At 37.0% G+C, this 14,620-nt stretch overlaps 1 protein-coding gene across 3 annotated transcripts; it reads right to left on the bottom strand.

Moving 5' to 3' along the window:
• Positions 1-233: 233 nt before the first annotated feature.
• slc25a23b (solute carrier family 25 member 23b) lies at positions 234-13,003 on the bottom strand. Of its 3 annotated transcripts, none has more exons than XM_057817927.1 (10): positions 12,937-13,003; positions 10,393-10,516; positions 8,958-9,045; positions 7,535-7,646; positions 6,411-6,569; positions 5,664-5,816; positions 5,373-5,486; positions 4,982-5,149; positions 3,980-4,130; positions 235-3,880 (listed from the first exon to the last, which is right to left on the bottom strand). In XM_057817927.1, exons 2-10 carry the CDS (start codon positions 10,421-10,423, stop codon positions 3,699-3,701), a joined length of 1,158 nt encoding a protein of 385 aa, XP_057673910.1. In that variant the 5' UTR covers positions 10,424-10,516; positions 12,937-13,003; the 3' UTR covers positions 235-3,698. The 3 variants fall into 3 exon arrangements, with proteins under 3 accessions (XP_057673911.1, XP_057673910.1, XP_057673908.1); XM_057817925.1 differs by having other exon boundaries at positions 238-3,880; positions 12,574-12,986; XM_057817928.1 differs by lacking the exons at positions 8,958-9,045; positions 10,393-10,516; positions 12,937-13,003 and having other exon boundaries at positions 234-3,880; positions 6,411-6,535; positions 7,535-7,624.
• Between the last annotated feature and the right edge of the window lie 1,617 nt (positions 13,004-14,620).

The raw sequence follows: 14,620 nt of genomic DNA, 5'->3' as shown, positions 1-14,620 counted from the left end.
GTTGTTGAGGTTGTGAATACTGAGTCGTCAAAAAAAAAAAAAAAAAAGAAAAAGAAAAAAGAAAATCCCAGTTAAATGGACTTGGTTGACCGAAAGAGTCGTTCTAAATTCAACTCCCCTGATTGGTAGAGCTCAATGCGCACAAATATTGACGGAAGGCGAACATAGTTAAAATATTTTTTAGATTTTATGTATGGCTAACTTAATAAATAAGTGCAAATTCTCCGAAACAAAAACTTATTTTATATATATGATCTTTATTCAGGAGTCACACAGGGTGTCCATAGCACACAAACAAACAGAAAAATGACATAAAACACAGGAACCAAAGGCGTAGGTTTGGTTAGGGGCGGTAGGGACAAAACATTACCAACTTTTCGGCAACCTTATTTGCGTTTTATAATGACTTCAGTTATATACTGTAGGTCATTTAGATTGTCTTATATGTTTTAAATGTTGTAATTGACCCCACCATTATTAAGGGAATTATTCTCATTATGTTCAGATTTACAGGTACCTCTTTTCACTTGCTGAATGCGCCGGTCCATTTTTTCCCCTCCTAAATGCACATTTGATTGGCTGATGACTTGATCACACCCCCAGCCCCCCAACCACCCACACACACACATTAGATATTAGGGATATTAGAAGTTTTTTTTCAGCCAGCAGCAGCCACTATACGAAATGCAAAAAGACGTCAATGTTGTAGAAGTAGGGAACACACCACTAATTTTGCTACTGAAAGTCTGACCTGCATCAGAGTTAGCATAACATGAAACTGTGTGAACCTGTTAACCTACAAAACTTCAGTAGGTAGCTGGTTAGAAACAAGTGTCCTCCTTATGTGTTTTCTACTGTCAACTTTAATTAAACTGTGAGAAATGTAAATGTAATGAGTTTTACCCACTTCTACCCAATTTTACTTTTTATTTTATTTTTATTTATGTGGTCTTAAAGCAGTCCACAAGAGCTCTCATTTTTTGTTGAGTTTGGCTGTGCTTGGGGACAAAAGTAGTAGTGTTTTAACTGACGGACGCTATATTTTTATTTGATTTTTTGTTATTCCCTGACAAAGAAGTTTTTTCAGTTACATTTAATTTCTTTACTTAGACAATGTTGAGTGGTCTTAAGACAAATGTTTATTTTTTTGCATTCCTGGGTAGTTAAAAGATGATAAACAAGCTTGTATTTATTGTGTATGGTAATATTGGGTAAAGTTTTCAACTAGCAATAATATAATTTATGTTCCAATAATGCAAATTAATTTTGCTCATAAAATACGGACATTTTTTCTCGAAGTTTTCAAAATGTTTCTTTAATATTTTTTTTAAATCAAAGGTTTGAATTAAACAGTGTGGGTTAACCAATACACATAAAAGTATAAGTCATTAACATTTATTTTGCATTGATCATTAATTTGTTCAGTCCCCAGCAAAAAGTGTGCATGCAGGTTATGCCATATTGTCCCTACCAATGTAAAGACCAAACCTACGCCCTTGACAGGAAAAGAAACTTCGCACTATATATTGAATCTATATCAAAATTTAAAGAGAGAGAGAGAAAAAAAAGGCATATTTTACCATCCATCTGTCCGTCCATCCGTCCGCTCAATCAATCAATCAATCAATCAATCAATCAATCTATCTATCTATCTATCTATCTATCTATCTATCTATCTATCTATCTATCTATCTATCTATCTATCTATCTATCTATCTATCTATCTATCTATCTATCTATCTATCTATCTATCTATCTATCTATCTATCTATCTATCTATCTATCTATCTATCTATCTATCTAATCTGTAATTTATTTATTTATTTATTTATTTATTTATAATATATGTAAATACTCTTTTATATGTTACATTATATGTATCTGTTCGTTCTAAACACATTTAAAAATTGTTTAAACATTTTCACATTAATTCATACAGTAAATATGGGGCATTCATTAATTCAAATATGACATGATAAATTATATTGTCTTTGCAGGTAAAGATACAATGCCAATACTTTGTAGTATTTATGCACTAAGTATGTAATTTCTGTGTATTGAACCTGCAAACTGCAGACAGACCCTACTCAACTCTTTGGATGTACAACATAAGAGCTATTGATATCAATAACAAATAAATACAGTCCATGTTATTGAACAATGTTTATTACATTTACAGTGTGCAAATCAGGATGTTATCTTTGTGCGTTAAGATTGTTTTTGGAGTGAACCAAATGTATATGAGGTACACATTGGCTCTCAAATTCAAAATATATATGCAAGAATCATATCTAGGCGCTTCCAAATCATTTATGAAAATACATTTCTATGTTGTTGTAGCTGTATTGATGGAAATTACCTCGGTTATAGGAGACGGTATAACCAAATTTCCATCAAAAAGCATTTAAAGTGCACATGCGTGTTCAGTCCAGATTGACGTTATCAAAACTATGTTATAGAGTTGAATCTCAAAAGTTAGACACTCGAAGGCATTGTTCAAACTGGCAGCCAAAATCTAATTTTAAACCCATGCAGATTGAAACTGGGTGGCTCTTTTGTAGTCTAAACAGTCACAAAGCACGTAAATCAAGATTTTAGCTAGACAGATTAACACCACATACAGGAGGTAGTATCAAATCAGATATGGACAAGATGCTTCTCAGTCTGAACAGCTCACATGGGTTTTGACTGTCCATGACAATACTCTATGCTGTATGAAGCCTTCGTTGTCACAGCAACTTGTAAGATGTGTCAGTAATGTGGCCCAGATCTGATTTGGACACTTGCTAAAAATAGTTTGAACAGTCAGACCTAGAAATCAGATTTGAGGAGGAATCTGATCAGAATAAGATCTGCCTACAGTCTGAACACAGCCTAGCCAGCTTTGAATGACAGTATTGCTCTGCAAGCACCGTCCTTTCTCCTCATGTTTGTCAAGCCTCATTAATGGATAAGTAGCTTAATTTTATTTTAAAGATATTAAATTACTTTACAAGCATTTGAACATTTGAGTTTTGGTCAAATTTTGAGATCCTACTTTACAGTATTTTTCACTTAATAAATAAGCTTTTATAAATACACACAAACTATTTCTGTGTTCAAAATATATAGACTAAGTAACCCCCGACTCCACCATCACAACATGCATTCATGCGTTACTAGTCATGCACGAAAGGCTCCATTGGAGACAGGCATTCATCATTTCAAGTAGGCTGCTATGAAATAATAAAATAATAATAGTAATGCAAAAGATGTGTCACATCGGATGACAAGAGCTGAGAACATTGGAGCAGCTGAGAAAAGCATATGACTGACATACTGTATATGATTGAAGAAACATAAAACTTGCACCGCTTCATCATTAAAGCTCTAAAAACAGAAAAAAATGACACTGAAATAAGATTGAACACCATCTAAAAACCAACATTTTTTGTACATTCTTCAGACCTTCTCACTATGCTGATTTTATTTGTTATTAGATAGCCATAAGCAGTCATGGCAAACATTTAACCTGTGGTTGACTTAATTTTAATTATAAAGTTGAAAACAGAAAGTCCATAGTCATATTCAGTTATTTTGTTTCAATGAGAGTCCATACTCCAGCCACATTTCCAGCCTTAGACTCTCACCTCCTATGTCTCATAACCTAATTACATTTTCTTGATCCTATTTTTTTGGGCATCCTCGCTCGTCTTCGTCTAGTATCCCACTCCAAGGAATTTCTTCATGTGCTCATACACCACATAGGAAATGCTAACAGCAGGAATGACTTTGAGAAAGTTGGGTGCGATGCCACGATACAGACCAGAGACACCTTCATTGGATAAGATGTATCTAAACTGCCCCACCATGGTTAGTTTAGGGTTATACTCTGTGCTAGCTAAAAAAAGAAGAAAAAAAAAAGATTCAAAGACAGCCGTCACAGTCTCACATGACTTGTAGACTAATTTTGTTAGTTAGAATTTAATGCACATCTCACCTTGCGCCTGCATCCTTGTTCGAATGAGAGCCAGTGGATAAGACGCCAGCTGCCCACAGGTACTAGACACAGTGCCACAGCCTAAGAGAACCAAGACACCTGGATCTGCAGAGTTTAGACAGTACCTCTGAAGCCAGGCGTTCTTAAGAGTCTGAAAGTATAACAAATAGCAAGGTTTAGATAACTAAAATAATTGGAGGTTGACAAATGTGCATTCAAACCTACTGTTCTTATACCAGTATTGCAACATTAATACTCTCAGGGACAGTGGTCACTACAGTGGACAGCTGTTCAAATGATGACACTTATGACCTGTCATTATACATACATGACTATTTTTTTGTTATAAAAACGATTGTATTGTTTTAGAAGTACAAATACTTTATAAACTAATACAATGTTAATAAAAACTAAATTATTAAAAATTAAAATGGATAAAAACACAACTACATTGTCGTTACGGCCCCATGTAACACTTTAAAGAACATTTGCCATTGATGGTGCTAGACGTCCAATTCATGTAAAGTGGGAGGATAGGCCGTAAATGCTCATTTTTCAGTGCCATTGTCAGTGCTAGACGTCCAATCCATTTTGACCGGGAGGGGCGAATGAACATATCAGTTTAATTGTTTTGGTTTTTTATCGTCTTTCTGATTTTATGTGGCTTTTATGTATTGTTTTTTTGTTTGTTTTTTTTTCTCTCTTTCTTAGTTGTCTCCTGCTGATTTTCATGTGGTGTAAAGCACTTTGAATTACTGTTCCTTGTGTTAAATTGTGCTATACAAATACATTTGCCTTGCCTTACTTCCTTTTTAACCTTTACTTTTTCATGACTTTGACTTATTGTCAGTTTAGCGATCCAGTATCAGGTTTTGGTTCTTATGGTCATTAACTTCTCACTGATATGAGTGGCTGAACAGAACAGAAAAAAAATGACTTTGGAGGTTCCAGCTTCTCTAAGACATGCTGTAAGTTGACTTTTGAAGCTTCATAGGTACTAACCTCATAAACAGCTAAGTCGATACCAGCGTAGGGTATAATGCCAATTGTATTCGGCAAGTAGCCCCTGTAGAACGCCCGGACTCCCTCCCTTTTCAGGATCTGTCTGGCGCAGTCAGCCATACCTGAGTACTGTCCCGTCGTCCTCAATGTGAGACGCGTTTTAAGCACCTAGCAAAAAGAGCACACATTTGAAGAATACAGTTGCGAAGTGGAAACGAAAATAGTATGTAAACTAAGCACCATAAGATGAAAAGTGTCACTGGATTTCCTACAAAGAAGTTATTCATGGGCATATACCATGGGCAAATTAATAAATATTTTTAAGGCATCACTTTGACTTGAATCTTTAATTACTGAGCACATAAATACATCAACACTTAAATATTTTGACCTCCATGGGGTAGATGATAGTCTGGGCTGTAGCTCCTGCCAAAGAACCAGCAAGGAATCTTTCTTGTACTCTTAAGCTTCCTCCTTCTCTGCTGCCACGGATCAGCCGCTTGATCTAAAAAAACAAAATAACAAAGCGTACATATGCAAGGCTGTAATTGAGGCAAAATGTTATTTTGCTTCAAAATCTTTTTTTAAATAAGAGTTGATGTCTGAAAAATGCTACATTATTCGGAGTCATTAGAAAATGACAGACTGGAAGACCTGTTGACTGTCGGTTTATTGAACTGACCTGTTCATAGGCCATAAATTTGATCGCAGATTCTGGGGCAATCTTGAGGACATTGATGCCATTCCCCCTCCAGAGTGAGGAGACACCCCCCTCCTGGATCATCCCTCTTAGCCCCGACCACAGATTTTTTCCATGAGACATGGAACCATGTACCTTGAGACACAAAGACAAACCAGGCCAACAGTCTTTTTATATCCTGTACTAAATTTGAGATTCCTTCCTGAACGTGGCACTAATTTGCTTGTGAATGCTCTTTTTACTCTCTCTTGATTACATGATGAAGATAACATTATAACTGCACTCATTTAAAAGAGAGTAAAGGTACATGACTGTTGTTTCTATTAAATATATACATACAATGTATAGGCCGAAACCCAAACCCAAAAACCTGTAAAACTGTATATAGGGAAGAAGCAGGCAGCTGGTATTGTATCTTACCTTTTCAGTTTGAAATGGGTCTAAGCAAAATGGTGATAATGAAATATATATGGGAAATGAGGAAAAAGGATGACCTAAAGAAATGTTTTATTGAAACGTGACATTCATTCATTGATTCAGCACAAATTCAGTATTTCTAAAATTATTTACGGTTTAAAAAAAACTATAATAGTATCATAAAAATCTCGCGTGTTACGAATGAGCTGTGCCTAATTTACACATTTAATATTTCACACTAACAATTTTCCATTTTAAACCTCCCAAAAATATTTATTTCCAGTTGCTAAAAGTGCAGTTAAAAGGTCTCACCTGCAGGAAAACTTTCAAGCGATCCAGAGGAGCAGTTCCTGTTCTGGACACAGCACCTGCCATTGCTCCAGCAACCAACTGCCTCCATACCAGACCGGATCGTCTTTCCTTTTCTGAGAACTCATCTGGCACCGTCAAATGTTCCCCAATGTCAAACATCTTCCAATAGTTTTGAGATTAGTGAATTTCATAAATAATTGTAATACACTGTGCTAAATTTGCATGAATGCTTAAGTAAATGTACAGTAGATACACAAAGTAGATGGTGCGGTATGTAGATACTCATTCATATACTGTACCGTATATGTTTCAAACTGATTGTAGGGGGAAAATGTGTAAATTTGTGTACAAAATACAGAGGTAATTGCCTGGAAAAAAAGATGGAATTTGGTATATTTTCCGTCTACAGATGTCTAATCAATTGCCATCACTATTCTAATAAAAAAAAATCCGCAGAAGTATATACTGTAGCTCAGTAACATCCCCAAAAACTGCAGAAATGAATGGGTAGTTTAAAGATATCAATATAAAAATTTTCTTGAACTTGTATTAGATCAAAAAAACACACATACTGCAATTTTTGTAGCCTAGATGTGCCTCATGGGGTGACATGTTCCACCTATTAGAAGTCTAGTAGAAATAGCGGGGCCAGATTGTGATGCAAGATGTGTGGTTCAGACTATAAGCATCATCTTTGTAGGTAACCCTGCTTATGACGTGTCCTTCTCCGGTTGTTAACGGCTCTGCAATGTTCAACTCAGTAAATGAAATGATTAAGGCTTCACGGCCAAAGTCTACACCTCATATTTACTCAAGGAGGTTCTTCAAGGTCTTTGACACAGGTACTGTATATGCTGTAAACTGAAATACCCACAAATCTGTCTGCCTTCATTGAAATAAATCTCAAGAGTTTCCTGAATTTGAATGCAATGTTTACTAAGCTACTGTTGCGAAAAAATTACAGGTTATACAAATATTCAGTATATAGTAAGAGTAGTTGTAAATGTGGGAATGGGTGGGGGGGTTGCACAACTACTCAACATAGCCAAAAAGTAAACTTGTAAGTGGTGCAGGCATTATTGACATGAACTATTTAACACAATCATGGGAATTTGATTACTCACATGGGAGTGCTTCCAGAAGTGGACAATCTCCTCCACGTTGTGGAAAGGATTGAACAAGAAGTGATCCCGCCACTCTTTCCAGTTAATGGTCATAGTGCCATCCTTGTCCATGCTGGGAAATTGACAAACTTCTTTGATGATTGGTCATGGTAATACAGATTGATAATGTTGTGTTCTTTTATATCTAATTGCTACATTTATCAGACTATAAGCTGCAGTTGAGTATATGTCGCACCACCCAAAAAATCCACAAAGAGGAAAAAATGTATGAATGGCACTGGATGATAAGTTGCATCCTTTGGGGGAATGTTATTTTATCAGAGATAAATAATAACCATTACACATTGCAGAAATCACAATTAAATGGAGAACAATTACCGAAATAGTTACCGTGACATAGGCTACGTTCATACTACAGGTCTTAATGCACGAATCCGATTTTTTGTCATATCCGTTTTTTTGGCGTGCCCGTTCAGACTGCCTTTATCCATTGAGACCGTTCAAGTATTACGCATGCGCACTAATTCGCAGTCGGACACGCGTTAAGCAAGAAGACCCGCATGCGCAGAAGCATCAAAACAAATGACAGACGTCATCCGTCATTCCAGGGATATCATATTTTGCTTTTCAAAAGGTGGACACAAATAACAGACATAAATAATCCCCGTTTAGGCAAATATTCAAAGTTTATATGGATCGATAGCATGCACGCACTGTCCGTGCACGTCACACACACATACGGGCAGTTTGTCCCGACTCTCGGCCGTGGAGGCAATGTTGAAATATTGCTCACTTGGAACAGAGAGGAAACTGCGCATTCTCAGGCTTATCCTCAACCCATTTTTATTTTTTATGACTGTTGTCAAGCTCAGCTCTTCCTCAAAAGCCGTGTTCACTGCAAGCTAGGCGCTAATAACGCACAGGTGCATCGCTATGGTAACGACTCTCTCGCTATTTGATGACGTAATTGCTGCATTAAATCCGATTTGCGGGACTGGACAGTACAGACCGCCGCGACAGTCTGGAAAAATGTGGCCCAGATCGGATTTAGACCACATACGAAAGTGACCCAGATCGGATTTGAAATGGTCCCGTTCTATGCGACTTGTCACGTTCAGACCGTCAAGTTAATGCCTCACTCGAGTCGGAAAAACACGAAAAAATCGGATTCGTGCATTAAGACCTGTAGTATGAACGTAGCCTTATAGTCCAGAAAATAGTGGCCAATTAAGACCCATGGGACTATATAAAATATTAAATAGAATGAACAAATTAATTGGGGCGAAAAACATTTATAAAATATGAAAAAAAGTCAGATTTATAGTCCAGAAAATGCAGTATATCATCTGGCATATACTGTGTGTGCCACTGAAATGGATAAAAATGAAGCATATAATTGGTTTGTTAAAAATGTTCATTTTACCTTTGCAGTATTCGGGAGGCCTGCTCTTTGGTAACCTCAACTCCAAGTTTGTGCAGCAAGTCCTGGATCTCACCAAGATCAATTTTCCCTGAAACAAAATACGCCAGCCTGTTTGTAAACTGTGTTTTGTCATTGCAATAAATTATTTACATCTTTTATAAAAAGGTCGACTTCAAAAGGTTATATAGTAGTGTATTAACATTTGACTTTTCTAATGAATACTTTTAAATCCAAATTGTAATTCAACCCTTTCAATCTTGCATTATGATTTGTTTTTCTTCAATGATTTTATTACAATTATATAGGACAGGGGTCTCAGACTTGCAGCCTAGTGGCCAATTGAGGCCCATGGGACCATATACTGTATATATGGCAAAAACACTCAGGTGACTTGAAGTTCCGCTTCGAGACCCCCAATTTGGCCAAATTTCAAAAGTATCCTATATGCATGTGTGATACATCATTGGAAAGCTTAAAATCTCAATTTTCTGGGGGAAGAAAAATTTTGAACAGGAGGGCATTTTAAAAAAAAGAAAAAGAAGATTCAAACCCCTAAACCCACGAGGTGAGAGCATGAGAGAGCATAATTAAAGACACCATGATTTTAACGAGATGTTATCGCGTACTTACCTTGTTTCGATCCAAAAACTCAGTTTAGCATGTCTCACCGAGTGTCAAGACACAGCTATAAATGGCTACAGCCAGACTTTTGGGGGATTTTATGGGTGAAACACGGTAATATAACAAGGGTCGCAATTCAGAAATCACAGACAACAAGGAGTGGTCAAAATTTTCTTTTTCAAATATTTACCGTTTTAAACATTTTGTTTTTCTAATTTTTCTTTGTTTAGATCGGGTACTAATCATCTAAAATATCGGGGAAATGCTACAGTAACAAAAAAAACACACAAAAAAAAATACAATTAAGCGATAGTTATGAGGTAGATATATATGTGACCTATTTACAGACACTATTTTAATAATTAATTTGTAATTTGTTTAAAAGTTTAAAATTTGGGGGTGAATAATTTTTTTGTCGTTTTTTTTAACTATATCTATCTATCTATCTCTCTCTCTCTCTCTCTCTCTCTCTCTCTCTATCTATCTATCTATCTATCTATCTATCTATCTATCTATCTATCTATCTATCTATCTATCTATCTATCTATCTATCTATCTATCTATCTATCTATCTATCTATCTATCAACTGACTCTGTAAGGGTTAAAATGTAAATACTTTCTGAAAAAAAAAACAAAAAAAAAACGCATCTATCTTACAGACTTATACATCAATCACGAAGATATTAAGCCCGGTCAACTTGATCCAGCAATCTGTTTACTAACAGCAAGTTAATTTTAGTAAGTGCTTTATTTAGACAGCTAGCAAGCAAAAGCATGATTGTGTGTGTGCCTTAGCATTTCAAAGGTCAATACCATCATTATTCCGATCCAGTTTGTGGAACATGAGCCATAGCCTCTTCTCATGAGCCTGCAGGTACTGGGAGAACTCTTGGAAGTCCAGCAAACCATCACGATTGATGTCACTCTCCAGGACTATCTGTGGGTACAGATAGCACACACTCAAAATCAGAAATTAAGGTTGGAAAGATGAGAATATTTTTTTTTATTCCTATACACAAAGAGCTTGTGTACTCTGGGTGTGGTGAGCATATACAGACAACACAAAAAGTGACAATAGACACAAGGTGAAGAGTTCAACAGGTAAGATAGAAAGAAAGACACTGTCTTTCCATAATAGTTCATCTTACCTGGTGGAACACTCAATGTCTCTGCTAATTAGGAGCAGACGGGGAAGGAAGATGGAAAACCTTTCTATTACTTTGACATCACTATTAATTATGTATGCTGAAAGACATGAACTCATGACATGACTTAACCCATTTTCCCTGAAATTCTTCCCAGACATTTAAACATCCAAACCAATTGTCATTAGTAGCCTTTTTAAGTAATCAAAATTTTAAAAAAAATATTATTGTAGTTTTCACTAATGCGGCCGGTGGGTTGATATGGATTGAGTGAAGGGAACAAAATTCACTTTATGGACTTGAACAACAACAACAAAAAAGTTTAAATCCTTCTCTGAAGGCGTATAGCGCCCTGAGGGCACCTCAAGGGCATAGGGATGGTTTGCATAGGGACGGTAGGGACATAACACTACCAACTTTTCAGGATGCTTATATTGTGCCCACCAACTTTTAAGCAACCTTATTTGCTTTTTATAATGAGTTCAGCTATATAGGTAATTTAGATTGCCTTCCCATATGTTGTAAGGTTACAATTGACCCTACCATTATTGAGTGACTTATTTTCATTATATTAAGATATATATATATATATATATATATATATATATATATATATATTATATTTACTCCCTTTTCACTTACTGAACTCGCTAGTCCATTTCCCTCCCCTCAAACTCACGTTTGATTGGCTAGTGACTTGACCCCCCCCCCCACACACACATGCACTGACCCGACGAAAATACAACATGTCGCCAACATGCTGCCTCCTTCGCCCCCGTTAAAGAGGAGGGATATTGCAAGTTTTTTTTCAGCCAACAGCAGGAGCCACTGTAAGTAATGTAAGAAGACATCAATGTTATGGAGGTGGGGAACACACCACTAATGTTGCTACTAAATATTGCTACAGTCTGCATCAGAGTTTGCATAACATTAAACTGTGTAAATTGGCTAACCTGCAAAACTCGAGTAGGAAGCTGCTTAGAGAGAAGTGTCCTGCACTTTTGTATTTGTTTTCTGTTGTTAACGTTAATTAAACTGTGAGAAATGTAGTGAATCAAGGGTTACCCCCTTCTACCCAATTTTCATTTTTATTTTGTTTATGTGGTTTTAAAGCAACACTTGGTAACTTTTCAGTTTTGGTCGATTTTAGCGACGCTGGTGGACAAAAGCGTTTCCCATGAGGACCAGCACAAGAGCGCATAGTGTCTTCCTATGAGGGGCATAACAGAAAATAATTGAGAAGCACCGGTGTAACTCAATACAGATTTATTTTGCAATGATCAGTTAGCCTATCAATTAATTAGGTTCATATTCATGAGAAATGTAGCCCTGACCCCCATTCACCCAATCTGTTTGGTTTTATTAATGTCCCATCCCCAGCAAAAAGTGTACATGCATGTTATGCTGTTATATCGTCCCTACCAGTGTTGAGCCCAAACCTACACCCTTGGGGTATCCCATTGGTTTATTCCAAGAAATGAATTAATCATGACAGAATCATTGTGCTGTGGTTTTATTATTACATATACATTAATACAGCAAAAATTTGCTATGACTCCAGTGCCCTCTGTTCTGACATGTCTCAGTAAGGGTTCAATCCCAAATGAATGGGATGATTCTGCACTGAATTGAATTAAAATGCACTGAAAAAATACCTTACACCTTTCTTATGCTTTAAGAGTTCTACAATTACTTTACAACGGCGTATTAACCGCTGAATAGCCAATATGAACAAAACATAACAAGCTGGCGATCACATTATATAACACAGTACTAGAAAAAATACCCAACACTAGCACTCGTAGCACTGTGTCTAAATAAGAACATTTTCCAGCTGTCACGCTCTCACCTCTTCAGCCTCTCCCTGGTGCAAACCCCGAGCAGCCAGTCCAATTCGCAGCTCACTAATGTCAACTCTACCATCTCTATTCAAATCCAATTGCTCGAACAGCTCAGTGTATCTCCTTTGACGTTCTATCTCCACAGACGCGTCGTTTTCTACCTTCGCTTCGTTTTCACTGCGTGGATTTCGGTCGAATGTATTCTTGTCTGCTTCGCCCATGAAGCTGAGAACGCTGGCAGTTTCCCTTAATGATTGGAATTTAATATATGGCCCTAAACAACGCTGCGTACACAGACTCCGCAGCCGTCCTTCTGTGGGAACAAATGGACGAGGAGGTGAGATGTGCGCGTGGGTGCTCGTTGCTCATACTCTGCAGTCTTGGGTCGTCACGGAGTAACCACGTCTTTTCCTGGAGTCTGGAGCGATAAATCGCCGAGTCACTCATTCTATGATCAATTGTGTCACGTGACACTTTGTATCATCTGTCTTGCCCCATACAGTTAGTCATAAATTCTTAAGCATCTTTGCCAATAATACACCACATACACCGCATTATGCCATCAGATAGTTTAATTACAGCCAATAAAAACATCTTTTAAAGCTTTTTCAAATATACTCCAGTTCCTAATCAACACTGAAAACTTGAGGAAAAAACAGCAATCCAATCATGCAACTTTATATATAGATAATAGAGTATTATCTAACTAAACAACATACGATTGGTACGTCTACTAATGAATGTCTGTTATTGTATTTAATATTTGCTTCTGTTGTCTCTCTGTGTGAGACAAGTTAACTGTTGATAGCTTACTTGCTATTAATAGCAAGAGAGGATTGTACACAGTGACGCATGGGGATAAAGTGCACAGTCAGCATCCACAGGCTATTGCATGAGAGATTTTGCCGTTTGTATTCCAAGGGCATGTCAAGTTGAGCTTATTTAATAATTTGGTTGTTACGTGCTGATCAAAATTCAAATGTTGACTGAGGAAAAAAGATAGAATGCCCTAAAAGTGATAATACAGATGGGCAAATGTTTCACTGATCTTTCTTAAAAAAAAAAAAAAAAAATATTGAAAAAAAAAAATTCATGTAATTTAAATGCTTAATTGTTATTAATTTTTTTTTAAATTATTTTTTGGAGTGCCGTTTTCCCCTAATAATTTATTTAGTGACTCCAGAGAGGTTAAGACTACTAGTCCTTCTAAAAAAAAATAGCATATTGTGATAAAGTTAATTATTTTCTGTAAGGTACTGATAAACATTAGACTTTCATATACTTTAGATTGATTACACACAACTGAAGTAGTTCAAGCCTTTTATTGTTTTAATATTGATGATTTTGGCAAAAAGTCAAGAAAAAACAAAAATCCCTATCTCAAAAAGTTAGCATATGAAAAGGTACTCTAAAGAAGATACTAGCCTAATCATCTGAATCAACGAATTAACTCAAAACCCCTGCATTTCTTGAGGCTTTTAAAAACTCTCAGCCTGGTTCATTACTCAAAACCGCAATTATGGGCAAGGCTGCCGACCTGACTGCTGTCCAGAATGCCATCATTGACATCCTCAAGCAAGAGGCTAAGAAATTTCTGAGTGAAATAGGCTGTTCCCAGAGTGCCGTATCAAGGCACCTCGGTGGGAAGTCTGTGGGAAGGAACGAGTGTGGCAGGAAACGCTGCACAACCAGAAGAGGTGACCGCACCCTGAGAAAGATTGTGAAGAAGGGCCGATTCCAGACCTTGGGGGACCTGCAGAAACAGTGAACTGAGTGTGGAGTAGAAACATCCAGAGCCACCGGCTACAGGTGCCGTATTCCCCAGGTCAAACCACTTTTGGACCTGAAACAGCGGCAGAAGCGCCTGACCGGGGCTACAGAGAAGAAGCACTGAAATTTTTCATGTAATTCGGAAATCAAGGTGCCAGAGTTTGGAGGAAGACTGGGGATAAGGAAATGCCAAAATGCCTGAAGTCCAGTGTCAAGTACCCACAGTCAGTGATGGTCTGGGGTGCCATGTCAGCTGCTGGTGTTGGTCTACTGTGTTTTATCAAG

The sequence above is a fragment of the Corythoichthys intestinalis genome, chromosome 16 (genome assembly GCF_030265065.1).
Source record: "Corythoichthys intestinalis isolate RoL2023-P3 chromosome 16, ASM3026506v1, whole genome shotgun sequence".
In the NCBI taxonomy this organism is placed as follows: Eukaryota; Metazoa; Chordata; class Actinopteri; order Syngnathiformes; family Syngnathidae; genus Corythoichthys; species Corythoichthys intestinalis.
Note: the sequence above shows the minus strand (reverse complement) of the source record. Positions and strands in the feature narration are given on the sequence as shown.

What these genes read in the sequence shown, in the direction of transcription:
- slc25a23b (XM_057817925.1), bottom strand. Translation starts at nt 12,786, where the DNA reads ATGGGCGAAGCAGACAAGAATACATTCGACCGAAATCCACGCAGTGAA. An exon ending in ACCAGGGAGAGGCTGAAGAG is followed by an intron (nt 10,517 to 12,573) that starts GTGAGAGCGTGA and finishes CTGTACCCACAG; the next exon opens with ATAGTCCTGGAGAGTGACAT. An exon ending in ACTTCTGGAAGCACTCCCAT is followed by an intron (nt 6,570 to 7,534) that starts GTGAGTAATCAA and finishes AACTATTGGAAG; the next exon opens with ATGTTTGACATTGGGGAACA.